At 47.7% G+C, this 24,590-nt stretch overlaps 1 protein-coding gene across 2 annotated transcripts in view; it reads right to left on the bottom strand.

Moving 5' to 3' along the window:
• Nucleotides 1–3,026: 3,026 nt before the first annotated feature.
• The window catches only part of LOC117720378 (solute carrier family 23 member 1-like), a 55,510-nt gene continuing 33,946 nt past the window's right edge, over nucleotides 3,027–24,590 (bottom strand). For both annotated transcript variants that reach the window (XM_034518820.2, XM_076913547.1), the window contains exons 5-12: nucleotides 23,324–23,505; nucleotides 22,298–22,418; nucleotides 21,377–21,533; nucleotides 20,152–20,405; nucleotides 15,342–15,506; nucleotides 14,948–15,056; nucleotides 14,760–14,855; nucleotides 3,027–12,682 (exon numbers count right to left, since the gene is read on the bottom strand). In XM_034518820.2, coding sequence (XP_034374711.2) covers nucleotides 12,426–12,682; nucleotides 14,760–14,855; nucleotides 14,948–15,056; nucleotides 15,342–15,506; nucleotides 20,152–20,405; nucleotides 21,377–21,533; nucleotides 22,298–22,418; nucleotides 23,324–23,505 — 1,341 coding nt within the window. In that variant the 3' untranslated portion in view covers nucleotides 3,027–12,425. The remainder of the gene's footprint in view (nucleotides 12,683–14,759; nucleotides 14,856–14,947; nucleotides 15,057–15,341; nucleotides 15,507–20,151; nucleotides 20,406–21,376; nucleotides 21,534–22,297; nucleotides 22,419–23,323; nucleotides 23,506–24,590) is intronic.

The following is a 24,590-nucleotide window of genomic DNA, read 5'->3' as shown; positions in this document are numbered from 1 at the left end:
AATGTACAATATATATGTCTGTGAAGATGTTCAATGAATACACCCAAAGGGGGAAAAATTTTAATGCAAAAAGCTGACTGGATTGACCTTGAGTTCTGGTCGGATGAAGAAGAGGGAGAGACAATGAGAGGGGACTGGAAAGATGGAAGATGTTAATGTTGGCAAATGAAAGGGATTTTGGACTTGGGGACTTAGAAGTAGTAATCTAGAAAAACAGGACGTCAAAGAATTTTTTGAGGAGCTGGAGAGGTGTGTAGTTGTTAAGAACAGTCTGATTGGGGGGTGGGGTCAAAAAAAATGAAAAAAACAAAGAACAGTCTGACTGTTCTTTCAGAAGTCTGGAATTCAGTTCCCCACATCCATATCTGAGAGTTCACAACCACAGCCCCAGGGGATTTGATAACCTGTTCTGGCCTCAACACATTCAAAGAAAGAAAGAATAATAAATCTTTATTTTAACAATGCTTACAGTGGACAACTGTAGGAGACACAGAGGAGGGCAGTCCAAAATCTAGCCTGAGGTACTGGGAAGGATCACATTACTACAAAGCTCAGACACACAGAGGCTATGGGACAAGGATGGACACTATGGATACAATGTCACCAAGTACTAAGATAGAATTCCTGCAAAGGGGGACAGCGACCTGCACATTAACATCCTTAGGGAAAGAAGGCTGGTGTGGGGCCATCAAAGGGATGTGAGTGGGAAATCTGATAGCATGAGGGTCAAAGCAGAAGAGTGGAGCTGTCAGGTGCAACCAGGAACAAACGTTCCTCCCCTCTGGTCAGCTAATTTTACATCAACTTGACACAGGCTAGAGTCATCTGAGAAGATGGAATTGCAACTTAGAAAATTCCTTCATAAAACTGGGCTGTAAGCAAGCCTATAGAGCATTTTCTTAATTAGTGATTGATGCAGGAAGGCCCAGCCTATTGTGGGTGGGGCTACTCTTTGACAAATAGTCCTGATTTCTAAAAGAAAGCAGGCTGAGCAAACCATGGGAGGAAGCAGCACCCCTCCATGGCCTCTGCATCAGCTCCTGCCTTCAGGTTCCTACCCTCTTTGAGTTCCTGTCCTGACTTGCATCAATTCTGAAAACTGATATAGAAACACAAGCCAAATAAACCCTTTCCTTCCCAAGTTGCTTAGGTCACAGTTCCATAGCAATGGGAACCTTAACCATCCTTCACTAGCCTGAGGGTACTTTTCATTTCTGTCCATTCATCAGCCTCCAGCACAGTCTGACAAAGGCTACATCTGATGCAAATGCATTCATTATCTAACAATATGGGGAAAAATCACCAATTTCATAAAAATAATTGCCAGGTTTTTGTAGACTGACAAGTTTAAAAAAAAAAAGAGGTAAAAGAATCAAGAAGAAGAAGAAGAAGAAGAAGAAGAAGAAGAAGAAGAAGAAGAAGAAGAAGAAGAAGAAGAAGAAGAAGAAGAACAGGAGGAGGAGGAGAAAGAAGAGGAGAAGGAGGAGGAGGAAGAAAACACCAGGAGGTGGAACAGAAACGCATATGTAGAAATGCCAACCTTTGAAGACAGAGAAAGAGGCATAACCCAAGGAACACAGGTCCTCTTTAGAAGCTGGAAAGGTTTAGGTAGGAAGCATTTCCCCCTGCAACTGCCAGCAGAGACAGCTGTGGCCACACAAGTCTAGCTTTGTCAGACCGACTCCAGCCACCTGGCCCAGAACTCTAGAAGCAGCTGTATGGTGGTAGAGCCTCCTTAGGGCAGAAATACTCCTCAAGCCGAACACTTAGCAAGAGCAAATGCACAGGCCTCATAGATGTGCTGTGCTCAAAACAGTGAGGAACCCAAGCTTCTATGGCTGTCACAGTGTGATGATGCTACACACCTGCACAGCCTGTGGCCACCACCTTTATCTTTGGTGAGAAAGAGGAGGGCAACAGGCAAGCAGCAGCTGCAGCTGCAGCTGGGAGGGAAGGGGAGAGAAGGAGGAAGAGAGGGTGGGAGGGAGGGAGGGAGGGAGGGAGGGAGGGAGGGAGGGAGGGAGGGAGGGAAAGAACAGTTTTAGGGAGGGAAGTACTACCAAGGTACTTCCAACCTTTCATTTTGTCTTCTACAGAATTCTACAGAATAGTGCAACCACGTTTGGTTTTTGTTTTTGGTTTTTTTTTTTAATCATACAAAAATAATTTTAAATGTTTTAAGTACATTTACAATTTTGTGCTGGGCACCGTGTAGAGCTCTCAGAGGTCATATGTAGGTTATCCGAGAGGGTTGGGCCCCACTGCATCTAGTCCTCTTTAGGTTCCTTCCTATGCTTCTGGGGTCTTCCCCTCTTCCTTCTGAAAGATATAGAAAACTTATGGAAAATACTAGTTCCACCAAGAAAGCAGAACTGAATGTAAGATTTTAGGCCTTTACTGCCCTGGGATACATTCTACATTCCACATTCCAGGAGGGGTACATTATCCCTGAGTCAGAGGACACTTGCTGGATTAACATTCAGGAGAGGAAGGGAGAGGCTGATTAACATTCCTCAGACCTCAGGGAAGAGAACCCACCTGTGGGTGGGGAAGGCCCAAAGCAGGGAGACACATTCCTGACCACAAGGAAGGATGCAAGTCATCTGGGTGGTCCCAGGAACTAGCTGACCACAAGATAAATGGTTGGGCAAGGTTACATTCTTGCAAAAGATAAGTGTACAAGATGTTTTCCACATGACCCTGACTTAATTATGGGTTAGGGACTTTCCACTTGTTTTTATGTTACGTTTCCTTGGTTTCCCCCTCACCACCACCCCATTTGTGTTTTTTTCCTTTATATACCCTGTACTCCCCTGCCTCGGGGTCGACACTCCTCTGCCCCTGCGTGGGTTACTAGTCCCGGCCTCAGGCGACTGATCCTGAAATATACCTCTTGCTGTTTGCATCAAGAATGGTGTCTTGTGAGTTATTGGGTGGCCACGAATTCCTGAGGCTTGAGGGAGGTCCTCCCTTCGTGGGGGTCTTACATTTCCCTCCCTTTGAGGACTCTGTTTTCTTTCTTTTAAAAACACATCTTATTTCATTAATTTATTTGTGTGTGTGTATATGTGTATGGCAGTTTTGTGTGTGTGTGTGTCACTTGTGTGTGTGTGTGTGGCATGTGTGTGTGTGTGTGTATGTTTGTGTAGGGGGCTATGTTGGTACCTGGTGGTAACCAGAGACTCTGAGGCAGTCCATCCTCTCCTTCCACCATGTGGGGCCCTGAGGATGGGAGTTTGGTCATCAGCTCAGTGTAAGTGCCTTTACCAGCCTGGCATCTGCTGGCTTCTGTCTATCTCTGTGTCTGAGTTAAGCTTTTCTCACATGACTAAAAGGCTCTGGCCCATCAAGGACTCTAGTTGTAATTCATGTGGTTGGTGAGACAGGGTCTCACTATGTAGCCCTGGCTGGCCTGGAAACTGCCATGTAGCCCAGGCAGACCTCAAAGCCACCGAGATATCTGCCTCTGCACTGAGATTAAAAGTCTGCACCCAGCCTGGAAATCCCTATTTTAAATGATAATCTTCTTCCTCCCCTATCCCGCCCCCAGCCATTGTTATTTTGAGGAACAGTTCTAAGTTGTTTCAGGGGGCGGTGTCTATTCTCTCTGAAGGGTTCTAGAAGCTGCAGGGTGTGGGCCAAGAAAAATATGCCAAGAGGAGTCCTCAAACCTTTTCAAACCCACTGCCTGGCAAGATAGTTTGGATCACACGCCCCATGCTTCTGAACCTGTGGATGAACGCACGCTCTTCCTGAACGGATACCTCAAGCTCAACACTCTGCCCTCAAGAATCCAGATTTCATTTTCCTCCTGGAGAACTATTCCTGTGTCCAGATTCCCAGATGCTTCCAGCCAGTCCCCACCTGGTGACCTTTTCCCTTCCCAGGATCACTCAGAAAGTGGGGCTCTTTAGAAAGTTAATGGAGGAGAAAGGAAAGCTGGCGCGAGAAGGAAAAGCATCGAGCCCTCCATAGAGCCTCCTCCCACAGGCACGCTGGCGCCCACTCGGCCCTCCCTTACAGCAGAATGGACAGTGTTTGAATCCACGCGGCTTCCGTGGCTCTTGGCGCCTTCTCCTAGTCTAACTCACAAGGGTGCACACACTCACCCTCCCCCAGCACATCCCCTTTCTGCTCATTTCTGATTGGGCATCACCAAGCCCTGACAGGAGTCAGTTCCTTCATCCACTGCCAAGCAGAGTTAGATGAATGGTAGGGGTGGAGATGGGCAAAGTCCTATTAGAAAAGCAGAACATCTGGACCCAGATGTTCTCCACCCCCACAGCAGACCTCAGCCCTTCCTTCTCTTGAAAGTGGGTTTGGTCAAGCAAAGTGTTCCTGTTGGGAAAAGTGGGTTGGGAGAGGTGGGTCCTTTCCCTGGCTCCTGTGACTCAGCTCCTATCAGAATTTGAAGCCCTAAGCCTGATTCCCCCTGGGAAATAGTGGAGGGTTTCTGAAGCCATCCCAGACAGACTGAATGCAGCTGCCCAGGAACCTGAGCCCCTGCTCTGGCAGACAGAGATGCGGGGGCGGGAGGGGAGGTAAGAGTAGAGCCCGATTCCTCTCCTCCACACCCAGGCCATGCCTCCTTGAAAGGGGTCTGAGGCCCATGTGTGGGTACTGAAGAGCACTAGGGGGCAATGTGAGGACTGTGGGAAGAACGAGTCGTCTTAACTCCACCCAGACGTCTTAGGTCGGATCACACATCCTAAAGCTGGAGAGGTGCTAGAGGGGGTCTAGGGGGGAGGGAATGCTCCTTATCGCTTTTCCATGTGAGCCTTGAGGAATCGGCTACAGGCTACAGGAAGAGCTGGAAGGCCACAAGCTCCCTGCCTCTGGAGGAGGGGACCAAAACAGCTGTGCCGGTTGCTTTTATTGTTGTTGTTTTTGTTTTCCTAATGAAGACCCCCATACTCGGGAGACCCTTCCTCAAGCCTCCGGAATCGCGACCACCCAAAGATCACAAGAAACCATACCTGGATGCAATCAGCAGAGGTTTATTAGGGAAAGAGCTGGCAGCCAGCGGTCTGACCAGGTACTCGCGCTGGAGTCAAGGTCCGACCCCCTCGGCCCGTCCTTGGAGGGTTTTAAAGGGAAAAACCACAAACCAGGGGAGTGGGATGGGGTTGTTAAAGATACAAAACATGAAAACAGTGGAACAATTCAGAGGTATTCACTCTAAATGATTAGTGTCATGTGGAAATCGCCCTGCATTCTTCTCAAAAATGTGGTTTTTACCATGCCATTGTGCCCTATCCGGCCATTTCAGATTGCTATCTTTACTTTTTCCGGCTATAGGGCTAGGGCCCCACCTAGGTGGTAGCATCTTTATCTGTAATCAGGAATGTCTTCCTGCCTTGGGCGAGGCTTGAGGAATGTAATCCAGCAAGTGTCCTTCACCTGGAATGTGAAGGCCTGAAATCTTATTTTCAGTTCTGTAAGGCAAAAAATCTACACATATTTCATAAAATGGCCTTTATAATTTTTCACTCTACATTCCTCACTTTTTCCGATTTGGCTATGTTTTTAATCATAAAAACTCAATTATTAATAAGTCTATTCTCACCCCACTTTTTCCGATTAGGATCTTTAGAAAAGTTTAAACTCCAGTGTCATCATAATTACCATTTTCTTGACCCAAAGTCTTATATTGGTGGCGCAACACAAAAAGCTGAACAGCATTTATCCTTTCTCTAACAAAAGTTACTAATCTATTTTAAATGTAGGGGCCTATGGTTAAGAGCAAAAGTAAAATCACAAGGGGTCCAGCAAGGGAGGATTGAACCAACTCTCGAATCAACGTTGCTGTGCCTCTCTATCTTGTCTCTGGTCTAACTTTTTTCTGAATTTACTCTCTGGTCACTCTTGAATGGTCTACATAATAGTAACATTTTTTCTTAGAGCAGCACACAGACTTTCTCCTTTAAGAAACAGCAAGTCTAGTAACAACTTAACTTTGTTACTGACTGTTCTAGGGCTCTCAAATCCACATCAGTGGCAGCTCTCAGCTGATGAAAGTAATGAGGTGTCTGTATCAATGTAGTTACACCTGTCTCTATACCTATGGCCACTCCTAGTCACAATGTAACAGCTAGAGTCAAGGAAAATAGGCTGTCTGCAGAATCATCTAGGGTGTATCTCAAACTCAGTTCAAGAGTACCTGCAGGATCTAGCTGGACAAGTACACAATAATCTTTGTTTTCATCAAAGATAGCAGTGGAAACACATGGTGTTAACCCGGAGCTGTAAGTCTACCATTTATCAATTTTAGGCACTAGGTATCTGTTAGCAGGGGTTCTTGGGCTCTATTCTATTGACTAGGGGTTTCAAAACATTTCCTTTTCTTTGTAGCACACTTTCAAAGTTGTCTTCTGACTTTTCCACATTTTGTGGCACATAGCTGTCTACATATACATAAAATCACATATATAATAAAGAGAAATTGCAAAAGGAACAAATCTATATAACTCTAGATTCACATTTCAACTTCAATCTTGTAATCACAAGCTGTCATTTAACCTTGGGTGTACACACACTAAGTCCCACCCTCCAAGGCAGCATTTTCCCTGTGCCTCTGGGGTGGTCTCAGGAGTCAAGGCCTGCTGCTTCTTTAGCCTTGTAGAATAGCAGAAGACCTGGAGCCAAAGAGTAGGGGGTTGTTCAGGCATCTGGATCTTCTCCAGTTGACATCAGTCACAGGTGGTGATGGTGAACTTCAAGGAGGTCGGATGGTCCACAGCACCAGGAACAGTCTTTTAGTAGCCTGAAAAATCATTTCTCACACAAAATGGGCATTCTGGGTATGGAGCAAGAACAAGGGACACTCTAGCCAGCGCCAGTTCCCAAGGGTAGTTTAATTTTAGGGTCCTGTATATTCTCTCTACCTGTCCTGAGCTTCGGAGACAATATAAACAGTGGATCTTCAATTCCTGACTTACCTTAAAACTGCTCTCTGATCTAATTACCTAGGACACTTGAAACCTCGGGAAGGTCCCTATTCTAGGCTGTTTTCTCCTAGGTATTTCTTATCTACTCTAAGTCCTATTATTTCTCTGGCTTAGAACCTAAGGTCCCTTATACGCTTTAAGTCTCTTAGCTGCTTGGTTGCACTCATATCTTAAGAGTCCATCTGTGTATTATTTAGCCTGGTAAATCCTTTGCTTTCTGGGGAGTATAGTTCTCCCTTCTTGTGTGCACCATTGTCTCTTTTTCTCTAGATAGTATCTGGCAGGATGGCTAGCAATCTGAGTTCTTTTTCTTACTCTGTGCTTTAAGTGAGGCCATCTCTTAGGCCCACAACTGGAACAGGCTGCCGTATCAAGACACTTGATCTGTCCGGTTATTGCCTCAGGCCACTGAGTCTCCTCCCTTTTGGTGTCCTGGGCAACGAGTACTCACAGTTGCTGGCTTCATCAGGGTTTCCTCTCTTGGTATGTCATTCTGCGGACATGGGCTGTGGCAAAAGCATACCTGTTGTCCATGCAGATGTTGGTCTTCTTGCCAGCCCCAAGTTCCAAGGTTGTTCTCTGCACCGATGATCTCAGGGGTGGGGAGTCAGTCCAGATGGCATGTGTCCACCACAGTAGCCCTGGCTTGTCTCTGACCAGCATGGAGAAAACTGCTCCTGTCTGTAAAGCACGTTACCTCGGCTCCCGGCTGGAGTCAGTAGGAGGAGCCTTTCCTCTACCCGTGAGTTCTTGTCAGTTAGTTGCAGCCTGTCTGGGCCCCAATCCTGGGGAGTAAGTCTCAACCCGACAGAGGGTAGGAACAGTCTAGGATGACCATAAATGAATGGGATACCCAGCCCATCTCTTAGTCCACCATTTTCGGGTAGTCCATGAATACCTTTTGACCCATTGGCCTGGAGGAAGCCCCTGTGTCTATCAAAAGTTGGGTGGCTCCAAGCTGCCCCGTCTATCTCAATAGCCGTCTTCACACAGAGCTGTTATCTTTGCCACTTGGGGTGTTTTTCGAGGCCTGGGACTTTCTGGCCCTGGCTTCTATTTGTTAGGACCCTCTTGGACCCTGAAGCTGGCTCCTTTACTTGCAATGCACACACTGGTCTTTTTCAAAGAGTTTTATCTCTCTTTGATTGGAATCCCTTTTTTCTGCTTTCTGTAAATTCTTTCCTGTCACCTTTCTCTTTCTTCACCTCTCTCTAGTCTCCTCTATTCCTCTCTATTCCTGTGGACTCACAGCAACTGATCTCTATTCTTCTTCTCTACTCTTTTCTTCTAGACTTACACTAAACCTTCTCTATTCCTCTTCTCTATTCCTTTCTTTTAAATCTTCTCTCACTTGCTATTACCATCAATCATTTTAATATGTAGTATACTTCCTAAATCTTTCAATGACTTATCTTGTAGTCTCTGTAGCCTCTGGAGCCTTGTCTACACTGACAGAATGTCTCTATGAGCTAGTCTAGAAAGGCTGTGGGTAACTTATCTGATCTCTGCTTAACCTCATGTGTCCTGATCAAACTTAGTGGGGTCTCATATAATCTTCTCTCTCAAGACCTATCAGCGGAATCTGGCGTGGGCCTCTGGGTGTCCCTTACCTTCTGTCACATGGAGGTCTCAGTCAAATCTGCTCCAAATTGACCTGCTGCTGACCACGGCCTGATCAATTGACGGGGTCCCCAATCTGAAGACCAGAACCTGCAAAGGTCTTGTGAAAGCAAGGCTTTTACCTTATTTATTGCTTTGAACTCTGTGTAGACTGATGCATTTGTGAGGCTGCATGACTGCTGTTCACATCACACTAGAGACCATAACCTAATTCAGTCTGCAAACAGTACCTTGTCCACAGGTGTAATGTGAGCTCACCTCTGAAGCTCTAAGAAAGAAACCAAATCAGAATGAATAGCCTTATCTATAGCATTTCACAGCAAGGATTATTAAGATGTTGAAGGTTCATACAGTTATTAACAATTTTTAAAAGGCAACTTGAGTTACATTTGACACTTATTTGAATTTAACTTTTAACAAAATAGAAACTTTGGTCATAGTTCTATAAAAACCTTTTAAAGAGTTATTTCTGATTACAACAAGAACAATAAAGTAAACATTTTTATGTCTAACGTAAGAACACAAGTCTTCTCCACTTCTTTAATTTTATCTTGTCAGAACTCTCATCTTTGAACCAAATCTTAATGAAAATCTCATACAAATAATGAAATTGACTCAAACAGTAATGGCTAAAAAATTTATCAAAACTGAAGGAGATATATATATATATATTCCTGACTCATATATATATATATTTCTGACTCAGGGCAGCCTATAACTTTTAAGCTGTAATTTTAGAAAAAAAGCACTCCTTTACTTATAAAACTGGGAAAAATCATTATCAACTTCCTTATTACAGAAGCTAAAAAAACTGCTGGCCCCCTTTTTTTCTGCTTTCTGCTGGTGTCCTTCTCCTAGCCACAGAGCAGGGCGAATTATCAGTTTTCCTTGTGTAAATCAAGACTGCCTCACAAGTAAGTTTTAAACTAAATTAAGTAAGCAGTTTTAACCAGTTCTTGTCTCTCTTTTTTTTAAAAAAAAAAAAAAAATAATTAACTCTCAGGTGAACAATCTTGCTGTGGCTGTTTGTCTAGCTGTCCTGGCTCCACTGCCAGGTTTTTTTTCTTTTTTCTTTTATCACCTGGGTTCTCATCTATCTTCATAGGCGGCAGGTGGAAAACCGCCATTTGTTGCACTAGTGACCTCAAGGTACCCAGTACAGCCAGGAATACCAAACTAGGTAGCTGTTGCACGCTGTTGCTGTGCTGGGGAACCACGAGTTGTAGCCCGCCAAGTGCGGGCTGGGTGAGGGCACCCTCCATGTGCTGTTACCTGAAGCATACCCTACATGCGGTAGGCGGGCTGTAGGAACACGAACCACGAGCATGAACTGAGGTAGTTGCCCCTTATTAAAGGACCTGCCCGCCTTTCTGCAGTTGTATTCTTGTACCGGTGGCTTCATTTCTCTCTCTGCCGGCAATCATGTTACCTATTTTTAACTCAAGATGTTTAACACAGTAGATTAACAGCTAACACACAGATGATTTGCCAAGAAAAGACACACACATATAAAAAAACAACACAAATAACTCACCCCTCTCACGTGTAGTACATAAAACACAGATAGCTCACCCCTGCCACGGGTGGCACAAATAACACTTAACTACATTTGGTCACGACCCCAGATGGAGAAGGATTCCACGTCTTCTCCCAAGTAGGAGCGCTCAGTCTCTTGAAACCTGACAGTCAGATCCCCTGACCTTCTGGAAGGCCTCTCGCCTTCCAAGTAAGACTCCAATAACCAGACAACGCGGTCAGTCTTCACAGATTCAGATTTAACAGATTCAGACAACTTGGTCAGCCTATGCTGGACCAAGTCTAACAGATTTCTAACATACCAGCAATGAACAACCCAAAAATAGACACACTGCCATGAGAGCACAACTACCACGGTGGCCATTTCTGACCTTTTCTCTCTAGTTTTCATTGTTAACACACAAAAAGACTAACAAAAAAAACCCGTCTCAATCGCCAGTGCCAGCCAAGAGGGATTCCACGTCCTCTCCGACACCTAGATGCAAACCTGTGCCAGCCTAGAGGGATTCCACGTCCTCCCCGGCACCTAGATGAACCCCCAAACGTCTCTGGGGGTGCAGCAGCTAGTGACTCTCCAGCACGTCTGCTAATCACTCATTTGTCTCCTCTCGAAACAAAAATGGTTTACTGCCCCTCACGAGACAGAAACAGCTGCCAGTCCAAACCGAAGTGCACTTTTCAGAAACCAAATAATTCAGACAGACGGGCACAAACAACTTAGAAACCAAATAACTTAAACAAACCTAGACAAAACAGCACACGATTTAGGCAACCCTAGCACACGAGAAATCAGACGATTTAGGCAAACCCGCACATGAAAAACCAGAAATCAGTACATGAAAAACCAGGCAATTTATACAAAAGGTCACACAACAACCAGACAGAAAAAAACCGCGGTGTCCCTTTACCTCCCAGCGTGGTTCTTGGATTAAGGTGGTCGCATATCCCGGACGAGCCCCCAAATGAAGACCCCCATACTCGGGAGACCCTTCCTCAAGCCTCCGGAATCGCGACCACCCAAAGATCACAAGAAACCATACCTGGATGCAATCAGCAGAGGTTTATTAGGGAAAGAGCTGGCAGCCAGCGGTCTGACCAGGTACTCGCGCTGGAGTCAAGGTCCGACCCCCTCGGCCAGTCCTTGGAGGGTTTTAAAGGGAAAAACCACAAACCAGGGGAGTGGGATGGGGTTGTTAAAGATACAAAACATGAAAACAGTGGAACAATTCAGAGGTATTCACTCTAAATGATTAGTGTCATGTGGAAATCGCCCTGCATTCTTCTCAAAAATGTGGTTTTTACCATGCCATTGTGCCCTATCCGGCCATTTCAGATTGCTATCTTTACTTTTTCCGGCTATAGGGCTAGGGCCCCACCTAGGTGGTAGCATCTTTATCTGTAATCAGGAATGTCTTCCTGCCTTGGGCGAGGCTTGAGGAATGTAATCCAGCAAGTGTCCTTCACCTGGAATGTGAAGGCCTGAAATCTTATTTTCAGTTCTGTAAGGCAAAAAATCTACACATATTTCATAAAATGGCCTTTATAATTTTTCACTCTACACTGTGTTGAGGTTTGAACTTGGTCCATGCATCTGCTACAAAAGTTCTTGATCACAAAGCTACATCCCTAGTTTGCTTTTAAAAATATATATATTTATTTTATGTGTGTGAGTGTTTTGCTTACATGTACATCTGTGCACCACATAGGTTCCTGGTACAGATGTCAGAAGAGGGTGTCAGATCCCCTGGAACTGGAGTTGGGGATGGCTGTGAGCCACCATGTGGGTACTGGGAATTGAACCTGGGTCGTCAGGGAGAACAAGTGTTCTTAACCACAGAGCCATCTCTCCAGCATCCCTACCTTGCTTTTTTACTTTTTTATTTTGAGACAGGATCTTGGCTACCAAATTGCCCAGGTAGCCTTAAAGTCAGTTTGTAGACCTAATAAGTCCATGATCTTTCTGTGAAGCCTCCTGATTGGCTGGGATTACAGGCTGCCTGGCTCCATCACCTTTCAGCAAACAGCCTACCCCGTTCCACAGCACGCCTCTTCCTCCCGATCCACCAGAATACTGCCGAGCATTGTAGAAGAGCAGGCTTCTGTGGAGATCCCAGACCCATCGTCCACTCTGGAGCCAGGAGACAGCAGAAAGATGCCCTGAGGCCTTCTCCATACTGATCATGTTCTTCATCAACACTCTTGGCCACCACAGTACCCGGGTGTGGAAGGTCCTGGAAGGACCCTTGTGTGACTGTTTGTGAACAGAGATGTTTGCATTTTGCAGGCCAGAGTTTGGCTATGAGAAGATGGGGGTAGGGCCATTCACATCTTGGTTTCTGTAACACTCCACAGGTGAGTTCCAGAGGAGGTCTGGGAACACAGAGTGAGCTGGCTCGCTCCCACCTCATCTCCACGGTGGTCTATCCTGGGCCAGAAGGGGAGGATTCGGGTACATGAAGATGTGCAGAACTTGGTGCCAATCCCCCAGGGAAGGCCATAGACCTTTGAGACCTTGGGAGTCTCCTCAGAACCCTCCTGGATTTTACTCCATGCCAAAAGGCCCCTCTCCTCCAGGCTGCCTAAGAAGTGAACAGTGAGAAGTCAAGGCTGGATCTTGATTGGGGTCACAAGTGCAGGGTCCTCCTGTGGGTGTCTATGCCATCCCTGGGAGTACCTGAGTGCTCACCAGCGCCCTGCTTTTTCTTCCACTCCTCCTCCAAGCCTCGGCAGGAACCTCATGAGGCCATCTCAGAGGTCCCCTACTCATGTGGTACCCAGTCTCAGGCTCGACCATGAACCCTCAGAGCTTTCCTCGGCTCCCAAGAGCAGACCTGCCTGTGTGTGTCTGTGGAATGCAGGTGCACTTCGTGTTTGGTGGAGCATATAGTGTGGAAAAGAGAAAGCATGAAGCAGGTGCAGTCACAGAAGTCCCTCGGAGAGGCTCGGAGAGGGACACAGAAGAGAGAGGTCTGTCCAGAAGCTGAGCTGGAATTGTAGAGTGAAAAATTATAAAGGCCATTTTATGAAATATGTGTAGATTTTTTGCCTTACAGAACTGAAAATAAGATTTCAGGCCTTCACATTCCAGGTGAAGGACACTTGCTGGATTACATTCCTCAAGCCTCGCCCAAGGCAGGAAGGCATTCCTGATTACAGATAAAGATGCTACCACCTAGGTGGGGCCCTAGCCCTATAGCCGGAAAAAGTAAAGATAGCAATCTGAAATGGCCGGATAGGGCACAATGGCATGGTAAAAACCACATTTTTGAGAAGAATGCAGGGCGATTTCCACATGACACTAATCATTTAGAGTGAATACCTCTGAATTGTTCCACTGTTTTCATGTTTTGTATCTTTAACAACCCCATCCCACTCCCCTGGTTTGTGGTTTTTCCCTTTAAAACCCTCCAAGGACTGGCCGAGGGGGTCGGACCTTGACTCCAGCGCGAGTACCTGGTCAGACCGCTGGCTGCCAGCTCTTTCCCTAATAAACCTCTGCTGATTGCATCCAGGTATGGTTTCTTGTGATCTTTGGGTGGTCGCGATTCCGGAGGCTTGAGGAAGGGTCTCCCGAGTATGGGGGTCTTCAGAATCTCTATGTTCTTCACCATCAGTGCCCCTCTCCACCCTCACACCCTCAAATAGCTCATCCCAGGCCTCATTAACACCCCATTTGTTTCCTCTATAGCCTGGGGGTTTCTGGGAGGCAGAGACATGTCTTGCCTCTCTTTATATTCTCAGGGAGTAGCACCTGCTACATATGTAGTAGACAGAAATAAGAATGTTTGGATGGATGGATGGATGGATGGATGGATGGATGGATGGATGGATAAATATGTGTGTGGTTTTCCTACCAATCAACTGTACTATAGATTTGAGACAGCCAAGGTCATCTTTTTCCTGTTGTATCTGGTATATTGTCCCTTTAGGGCCTTGCTATGTCTGAACTATATCCCTCAAAAAGTCATACACTGACAGTCTAATCCTGGGAGCGTCAGTATTTGCCAATAATATATAAGGAGGTAAAGACGTTACAAGGAGCCTGTAGTTTTAGGGGCCTCCCGTCTGTTTGTTGTTCGTTTTGAGATAAAGTCGTATGTATCCTGGGCTTGCATGGATCACTATGTGGCTGGAGATGACCGGGGACTCTCCCTTCTCCTGCCTCTAACTCTCCAGCACTGGGATTCCAGGTGTACATCCCTGCAAGTAGCTTATACACTGGTACAGATGGAAGCTAGATCTCTGCGTGCAGGCAAGCCTCCACAGATGGAGCTACACCCCATCCCAGCCCTGTCTTCCTCACACAAAAGGAGATTGCGAAACAGAGAGACTGCAGGGATGTGACAGCCTAAAGCAAAGGCAGTGTGAGTGGAGCCCCTTCCCCATCCCTGCAGATCAAGAACGGTCCTATGGAGAACCAACTTGCCTCAGAATTCCAGCCTGGGGGACTGAGAGAAGGCTGTGTTGTTTTGCTCCCCCTATTCTCTGATATTTTCTGCAGCAGCTCAAACTGACTAAAGTAGGCCAGGCCTTATCCTGACTCCAGCCCCAGGGCCCATTTAGGGTGTGCTGTGAACAGTCTGACAGAAACTCTCCAATGGCCCTGACACTGCCTAGATGCCCACAAGCCCAGCTATGGAGTGGCCGCAGCCTTACCAGGGATGGTGTTGTCCAAGACGAAGCCCAGAAATCCACCAACAAACATGCCTGTGGTCAGGAGCACTTGGATGACCTGATCCAGCTGGAGAATCCCTGGAATGCGACCAAAGTGACAGTTCGAAGGGACCAAGGGCCACCCTGCTTCACACCTGGAGTAGTGACAGTCCAGAGGAGACAGCACTCACCTGTCTGCAGCTTCTCAGGGTTCTTGTTCACCCAGTTGGGGATGGCGAGCCCACAGTAGATGGAGAAGCCAAACACGAAGAGGTTCCTGGATGAGTTCATGTCCACATACTGTGGGAGAAAAGACCCCTGAGTTCATCAGGGCCCTAGACACCTTTACGCATGTGCATATGGCTGGTTTTGAAGGTTAGCAGGCAGTTGTCTCTTTCTTGTATGGGGTGGGGGTTGGTGTCAGTGTGGCTCCTATGACCACGCCCTCCTCTCCCTCGGCTCCTCCCCCTTTGCCCTCCCCTCATTATCTTCCCCTCTTTTCCTCTCCTGTCCCTCCGCCATGCAGCTCCACCCCACGGGCTCCTCTCAGGGTGGGCCGCACTACTGTTCACTGAGGTGCCTCACCTGCAGGTTGGAGATCCCCACGGCGCTGATGATCCCAAACATGACAAGAAACATGCCTCCAATCACAGGGGTAGGGATGGTTGCAAACGCCGCCCCGATCTTCCCAAACACGCCCATCAGGAGCAGCACACAGCCCGCAGCGACAATCACCATCCTGCTCCCGACCTGCACACCCAGAGAAGAGGGATAGGAGAACCAGGACAGGAAGAGGCCCTGGAAATCTGCCCCTGCGTCCTTCACACAGCTGTAGTGAACCTGAGAAGGAGCATCGCCTGCTGTTCCCAGGCTCCCACACTGGGCTAGAGAGAGACGAAAGAGGTCCTGGCCTCAGTTCTCATCTCCCTGCTCTGGGCATATTACTAAACGTCTCTGAAAATCAGCCTCTATATCTACCATGTGAGAGCCGGCACACCACACAACGCAATGCAATAAGGCTTATGAATATCTGGAATAATATGTGTTGAGCACACGGAACACTCAATGAAGAGGAAATGGTTTTTGTGGGAGGTTGGGGGGGGGGTAGAGGCATGAGGTTCTACTGCAGCGTTTACGCATCTGTGTGTCGCTTATGCTTGCTTGGTCCACTAAGAACAAGAACGAGTGTTTCTACTTCTCTACCAGGTCACACACTCCTCCCAGGACATGAGTCTCATTAAAACTTCCCACACCTACCCCTTGTCCACATCACTATGCAGATACACATCACTGGATATAAGAAAGGCCAGGGCAGGAGGAACCCAGAGCAAGGAATAGGTTCCAGCCTGTAGGGCCCTGGGGACTCGGGAGTGGGCAGAAACAAAATGTGCCACAGCCGTACACAATGAGGCATTATTAGGTCCCATAGGCTCATGCTTGTTTCTCTACTGGTAGTGCTGTCTGGAGACGTTATGGAAGATTTAGAATCCTGAGTCTTCTGGGGATGGGTGAGCCTTGTGGTCCTTCCCTAGCCTCTTCTCTCTCTCTCTCTCTCTCTCTCTCTCTCTCTCTCTCTCTCTCTATATATATATATATATATATATATATATATATATATATATATATGTGTGTGTGTGTGTGTGTGTGTGTGTGTGTGTGTGTGTTTGTGTATGTGTGTATGTGTGTATCTATCTGTCTCTCTCTATTTCTCTCTGTGTGTGTCTGTTTCTCTGTCTCTCTGTTTCTAACTAATTAAAATATATACTTTTTATAATGGTAATTTATGTGGGTTTTTTTTTTTTTACTACAGTAAAAATAAAAACAAGAGAAACCTTCACTCCCCCACCAGTGGGTTTTAAAGCAAGGTGGTGACAAGATGTGATTTCCAGTCTCAAAGCTCCCCCAGAAGAGCCATTTCATTACAACTACTCGGCAAACAATTGTTACAGAGAGTGATGAACTTGGATTTCTCCTTCGCCTGTGTGGAGGTCACTTAACATCCAAAACCTACCTCGCACATCATTTGCTGTTTCTAGCCAGAACTTTTTTATTTTAATTTGGGGGTGGCAAGGTGGGGATTGAGAACAGATTTCTCTGTATAGCCTGGAACTTGTTCTGTAGACCAGGCTGGCCTTACACTCAGAGATCTAGCCTCCGCCTCCGCCTCTGCCTCCGCCTCCGCCTCCGCCTCCTCTGCCTCTGCTTTTGCCTCCTTTTCCTCTGCCTCCTCTGCCGATTATTGCCATGAAATCTGCTTTGGAATATATGTGCAGGCTCATAGATACCCAGAAAGCCATACAAACAGAGAAACTCTCTCTGTTTCCTTCTTTCTCCTTCCCTCCCCCCTCTCTCGCTCTCCTCTGTCTGTCCAGTTCCTTAAAGGACACTAGCATGCAGTCCTGCCTGATATGGAAGAGGCTAGAGTTCTGGTGTGTAACAGAGTAAATACACTAAACTAAGTTTCCAAATAGTTAGGCTGGTTTTTGTGCTTTTCCCACGGTCAGAAAATATTTTTAAAAGGTATTTTAGTATTAGCTAAAGTCCACTATGCAGCAACCAATGAACAGATTTAAAATGTGCTTATTCTTTGCTTCACAGACTAAGAATCATCAGAAATGCTTTGTTTTGTTTAATGACTTTGCAGTTGACAGTGTGACTGCAGGTACAACAGGTGGGTCTGTCAGGTCTCATAAGGAGGCTCATGCCCAATCCCATCACCACATGAGCTTGCCATGGAGACTGGGTCTCCTTTGACCTCAGAACTGATGTCTAGGCAGGCAGCTGTGACATCCTAGAGAAGTGACAGGAGCTTTGATCTTCCCCTACATCCCCCCCCCACAAATACACAGATACCCACATACACAGAGATACACATGCACACACACTCATGTGTATACACACACAGAGATATATACACACACATGCACACACAAAGTCACATGCACACATGGTCACATACACACATCTACTACACACACAGGTACACACATGTGCACACACACTCACATATACACACAAACCACACAGATACACACATGTGCGCACACTCACTCTCATACGTGTACACACACACACACACACACACACACACACACACACATTGTTGCAGTACCTAAAAAGGCCACAGGAGGGAGTAGGAGCCCATAAAAGCAAAAGGTTTTTGCACCTATCCTCTCGCAGTTGATATAACTGCCTGTTGATGCACAGCTTGCCCTGTTCCTGTGGGTCTTTATTTCCTGCTTTTTCATTTCTCTTAAAGGGTCTCAGCTTATAAACTATGCCTACCAGAATTTGTTTTGTTTATGGAATATAATTTTCTGTTCTTCACAGGATTTGTTCCCTTTAACAGGAAGGAAACTTGCTGCTTCGAGCTTATCCAGCCGGAGGCTACATTTGTGGTGCCTGGATTAAGGGCCCTGAATGCCTTGGGAAGGCATCAATGTCTCTGGGGTTGTCAAGAGCTGCAGTGGAGGTGGTTGGGGATTTGGTCGTGGATTTCAGCTCCAGCAGTAGCACAGATCACTTGGGGCTTGGGAGTAGAAAGCACAATATCTGCAGGATGCACACTGGAGCCATGGAGGGAGGAAGCAATACAACAAATGAAAGTTGGGATGTGGGGAGAGGACCCTCCAAGCCTCTGCAAAGATGCACTGAAGTGTGGAGGGGGACAGGGTGCCATTGTTTCGGCATGGGGGTTGGGAGTGGAACAGCATCCTTACCAGACTCTCTAGCAGGAAGTGGCGAGGGTGGGGAGGTAGAATGGATGTTAAGCAGAGACTAGTCAGAACTGGGCTAGAAACCAGGCAGCCAAGTTATGGGTAGAGCAGAGATGAGCAAGATCCTGCTAAGAGAGAATGTGAGGCCCTACTGTATAGGGACAGTCGGTCTGTGTCACCAGGAAGGAAGCCAAGAGGGGCAGGCATGGAGCCCTGTAGAGAAAGAAGAACCAGTGGAAAGTCTCAGGACAGCTAGGAGTTAAAGATTACATGCGTGGTGGAGTGGGTTCCCTCAGACAGAGACTGCAGAAGAGTGTGTGTGTTTCAGAGGTCTCTGGGTGTCAGGGGCTCTGGGGACCTGAGGTGGGACTGGCTAGGGACAGCTGAATATTCAAGGCTGGGCTAAAGGCAATGACTGTCCCACCACAACCAAAGAAGGCCACATAGTGACATCAAGATCATGACCCCTGCAGAGATAGCCCATTCTGAACTCCGAGACTAGTCATTCTCAACCTTTCTAAAGATTTGATCCTTTAATACAGTTTCTCGTGTTGTGGTGATCCCCAGTCATAAAATTAATTCATTGCTACTCTTCATAACTGTAGTTCTGCTACTGTTATGAATTGTGATATAAGTATACAGTATGCAAGGTATCTGATATGTGACCCCAAAGGGTAGCCATCATGTGTCAGTGACATCTGTGGCTTTGCTGAGTCCCTCCCTGTAGGAAGTCCACGAATATGTAGCCTTGCCATGCTTGACAAGGGGACTTTGCAGAGGTGCCTGGGCTGGGAATGGTGAGCCAGTGACGGTCTCCTGGATCACACTGGCAGTTCAGCATAACTTCATGTGTCTCTGTAAGGAGACAATTTCTTACAACCGTGACAGTGACAGGGGAACATAGAAGAAGGAGCCACAGCCTAGGGACAGGACTGTGGCAGAAATTTCCTGCCCAATCTATTTGCAGCTAGAGGCCTATGACTAGACAGGAAAAAGGGAGGCAGAGCTAAGGGTGGCAGAGAGACGAGGGGACAGGGAGAGGAGAAATGGCTGTGGACATGGACCCACGTGGCATCAAGTAAATTGGTAGATATGAAATCTAAAGGTTAGGAATATTGGGATAACCTTCTAAATTGTGTGGGCATCTTGTGATTTGAGTATTTGGTGATATATAAACCTATTGGTTAACTTTAAGCATTAAGAGTCTTATTTCTACCGGGTACTCTACCGTGAGGATGGTGGTAATTGTCTGGGGTTTACCTGAGCGCTCTGGGGTGGCAGAGTTGGCCCAGGGGCCATGCCTAGAGCCATGGAGGCCTCAGAACTGGCTGGCGGAGGCAGCAGCCATGCCAAGATCTTGTGGACCCCAGGCAGGCGCCACTGAGGCAGCCAGCCAGTGCCAGACTCTAGTGTAGGAACATGGCGGCAGAGCTGGGAGGCAGCAGCCGTCCTTTTTGATTTTTCCCGCTACACAGGACAGCCTGTAGAAAGGCCTGCCTAGAGGAGTGTTTCTATGTCTACACCTCTGCTTTAGCCCCCATTCCGTTCCCAGTTCCCGACTGCCAGATCAGCAGGGTGATATTTGTGTAAACCCAGTCTTTGTGAGTTGCCACAGCTACAACAGGAAACTAGTTTGCAGGAACCCAGCCCTGACCCAGGAACCCCATCAGCCGTCCTACCCTGGTGATGCCCAGTGCCCCGACGTTCTCGCTGTAGGACGTGGTACCATTCCCGGTCCCCCAGGCCCCTGCCAGCAGGCAGCCAAGGCCCTCAATGCCAATGCCACGGTTGATGGCATGCTTCGGAGGGGGTGGGGCCCCAACCAGCCGAGCACAGGCGTGATAATCACCCACAGATTCCACCATGGAGGAGATCACTCCAGCAATGATTCCAAAGACTCCAGCCAGGCTGATGGTGGGGAGGCCCCACTGTCCTGCAGAGGGAACACAAGGGGAATGTCTGGGCAGAGGAAGCTTCTAGACCCCAAGTCATTTCTTTGTCAGAAGGGTCTCTAGAAACTTATCAAGCCTGGGAAGGTCTCAACTGTCCGGAGGGTTTGGCAGCTCCTGCCCTGCTCTTCCACCCTGAGGGTAGAAATGGAGCCTCCTTCAAAGGACGCCTTTGGAGTTGTTGGAAACTAAAAGTCTCTACTAGAAAGACATATCCATGAGCCAGGCTGGCCCACCCTTCAGCCCTGGTTACTTCAGATACTTCAAGGCGAGACCGGAAGTGGTCTAAAGGAAGCTCCGATCTCCCCTGAAATATTCTAATTCAGTCCTAAGCCTACCAGGAGACCCAGATATCTGCCTGGAGGTCAGGGCCTCTCTTGCATCTTCTCTCACATCCCCTAAAACCAAGGGAGCCAAGGTCAAGGGGTTCTGGGTAAGATGGAGGGGGGCTGGGGCCTTGGACTGGTTCTTAGAAAGCCCTAGAAATAACAGCATTTAGCTTACTGTTCCCAAGGGCTTTTTAGAACAGCCTGGGCTTAGTGGGTAATGTCCATAATCACAGTTTCTCAAGAGGATGAGGCAGGAGGATCACAAGTTTAAGGCTTGCCCGGGCTGTGGAGTGAATTCAAGGTCAGCTGGAGCAACTTAGCAGCTCTTTGTCTCAAAATCACAAGCAAAGAGTTACCTGAGGCTATCTCAGAGATGTAGCAACTGTGGCGCAAACATGGAGCCTGGGCTCGCTTCCCGACAACACATGCACATCTCAGAACAACCCGGAATCTCAGTCCTTACCCTCTCCTCTTAGAGACTATATATGGTCTCCCCAGAGCCCATCTTTCCTTGCAGTCTCTCTCCCCAACCAACCCTTTTCAACCCTCCATCCAGTGCCTTGAATCCCACAGACAGTCCCAGAAAACCCATGTCCCAAATGATGAGGACACCCATTTCTCCTCACCTGGGTAAGGGAAGCGGAACCAGGGGGCCTGGCTCAGAACCCTGCCTTTGGTGTCTGTACGGGCCATGTATCCATATGCCGTGGGGGACTTAGGGAGGGTGTTGGTGACAGTGAGCACAAAGCAAAAGAGCCATGAGAGACACAGAGCTAGCAGCACCTGCGAAAGGGAGATAGATGCCTGTCACACTCTGCCTGCTCCACCCCTTCCTCTATATGGGGGTGCGGGAGCCCCGAGACCGAGGTGTGCTGGGTTACTGTCTTTGCTACCTACAATGGGAATATGCTGTGTCCATGGATAAATTAGCACATAAGGGAGCAGGAGAGAAACAGAGACAGACAATTCTCTATGGAAAGAGACCTTGGGCAGAGTGGGACAGAAATGTGATGCTGGGCCGAGCCTGTGGCAAAAGGGTCACAATCTGGCTTTTACACTCTGTACTTGTCTTCATCTGTGCTGTGGGATTAGACCTGATCCTCTAACAGAGCCTGAAACAAAGTGGCATCCCAGAATGCTTTGAGAATTCTCCCACTGGGAGAGCATTGTGCAAGATGAAGCTGTTCCTTCTGGAGGTCAGAGAGAAACATGTGGGCGTATCTTTCTAGAGAGCCCTGGAAAAGGAGGTACCCATAAGTCATTAGAGGTGAAGCTGTTATTCTAAGTACTTGGCTATGAGGACAGCCAGGAGCTAAGGTTGTCTGTCTGTCCCATACCAGTTCTCAGAGTAGGGACCTGAGATGGTGTGACAACACACACACACACACACACACACACACACACACACACACACACACCTCAGACTCCTAAGAAGAAGCCTCCAGAGAGGAGACAGCATCGGTTTTGGAGCTAGCCAGGCATAGGGAGCTTTCCCTACCTGCTCCAGGGGAGCCAACCAAGAGTGGAAGGTGAGGGGCGGTTCTTACAGGGAAGACCTGAAACAGGTTGAACTTGGAGATGTGACACTTCTTCCCTCCTCTATAAACAGGCACGGGAACCATGATGTTTTTGAGGTACTGAGAAAAGAGCACGATGAGGAAGATGGTCCTGAAACAGAAACAGATGACCAGGCCTACTTTGGTGGGCTGGGATCCTCATGGTGTAGGCAAGGTAACCCAAGGAATGGCCCAGGAGGCTGAGCCATCACGTGCCAGTGGCACCAGTGGCTTTCCTGAGGCCCCTGTAGAAAGCACTGGCAAGAGTCCTGCCATCCCTCAAGAGTGGTTGAGCCCCAATGGGAGATGCTGTTGGCTGAGAAAAATAATTGCCCAGGGGACTGTCACTTCCGGGAGTCGGAGAGAAATGAACTGCCGGCAGGGGGCGCAAGCCAGCCATCACTGAGGCCAGAGCCAGAAGTCTCCCAGGCAGTTCTGCATCCCTGATGCCCCTCGCACCTCCTCTTGGACCACAAAGGGCAGGGTGAATGAGAATAGCATCCCTACGCTCAGTGTAAATGCTCGAGGCTTCGTTTCCGGGAGCTTCTTCCAGCCTCCTTGGCTGTCATTAATTACACCGCGCAAACAGCCGAGCCCTGCACACAGACAGCATCCTCTGGCTCAAGGCTGTCTCCGGTATTGCAGGTTGTTAGACCTCAGCCTACTCTCATAGACTGCAACAAGCTTGCAAGGTGGGGCCATTCTTTGCATCTGTCTCACCTCACTGATATCCTAGCTGGCAGCGGGCCAGCAGAGTCAAGTTTTCATAAACACCACATGCTCTTATACACGGTTGTGATGGACAGGGTGACTGCGTGAATCAACAAGAGTGAAATATCTAATAGTAATAATAAATTTTAAGTCTCAGCAGGGACGCTTTCTAAGGTATGATAATACCCATGGAAGTATCGATAAGCCTTTTGGGTTTACCAATATCCTGGACTCCCATAAGTGTTTAGCGGGTAACCTTCCACCAAACAGGACTGAGATGGCCTGCCTTTCTCAGACAATACTTACAGGGCAGAAATCCCCCAGTGGATCCCAGCATCATTGCCAGCAGAGTCAAAGAGAGGCAGGGCCACAAGGGAAATGGTTGGAGCGATGGTCAAAGGGCCAATGAAGCGCATGAGAAAGCCAATGAGGCCGGAGAAACCCACCAGCATCTGGACACAGGAAGCCACCATGATAGCACCCTGCAACTGAAAAAAAGACATGGGCCTCAGCAGGGGCCAGGCCACCACACACTGCCCAACCTGATTACACCCGGGAACGTCCCCAGATAGTTCACAGGCCAAGATAGACCACCAAGGAATGTCGGTCAGGGGGCTCTGATCTCACATGTTAACTTAGCTACCGTCTTCAGGAAACAGGATTCACAATTACTTGTGGATCATGGTGGCTGTGGCAAGGAAGACTTGTCTCGAGGGCAGCAGAGTACCCAGCATCTTGCTTTTCTTCTTTTCTGTCCTTCCGCTTTCTGTGGCGTGTGGTCGGAAACTTCCCACAGATAGAATAGTCTATGCACAGGTAGCCACGTGGGCAGTGTTTGCAGTGTTCCCAGGCAAGACGAAAATAAGCAAGCCACACTCCATGGAACTTCATTTTCGGGCAATGAAATTGGAATTTCATGATATTTTGATGGGTCAGGGTATTTGACTCCTCTTTCTGTGTTTCTCAAAATTACCACTGAAAGTGGAAAACCACTCTTAGTGTGTGGGCTGTTGAGGAACAATGAACAGGCCAGGCTTGGGTGTGTGCTGCCCAATCTGTTGGTTTGAATGAGTGCTTCTCCCTTTTTGCTTTAACGGTGTGGATGGTAACAACTCTTCTATTTTCAGATATTTTATTTTGAGACAGGGTCTCCTGTGGTCCAGGCTAACCTTGAATTCACTATGTAGCTAAAGACGACTAGGAATTTGTGATTCTCCTGCCCCAACCTCCAGGGTGCTAGCATTATAGCTGGTCTAAGGGCTGCTGAAGATTACACCCAGGGTTTTGTGCATGCTAGGCGAACACTCTACCAACTGAGATGCCCTGTTTCTATTCTTAGAGAATCATTGTTAAGCTTTAAACTGTGACTACATTGCTACTGTGTCTTGAAAGAGAAAGTGCCCTACATTCTGTGTGCCTGAACACCGATTCCCAGCTGCTGTTTGGGAGACCGTGGATCAAGCCTTTGGGATGGGCGACCTTTGTGGCCACAGTGGGGATGGGGATGGGAGAGCCGTTAAGGCACAGCCTTGGTTCCTGCCTAGCTTTCCCAGTGCTAGAAGGTGCTGGGCAG

The sequence above is a fragment of the Arvicanthis niloticus genome, chromosome 15 (assembly GCF_011762505.2).
Source record: "Arvicanthis niloticus isolate mArvNil1 chromosome 15, mArvNil1.pat.X, whole genome shotgun sequence".
Taxonomy (NCBI): Eukaryota; Metazoa; Chordata; class Mammalia; order Rodentia; family Muridae; genus Arvicanthis; species Arvicanthis niloticus.
This window is presented reverse-complemented; position numbering and strand designations above follow the sequence as displayed.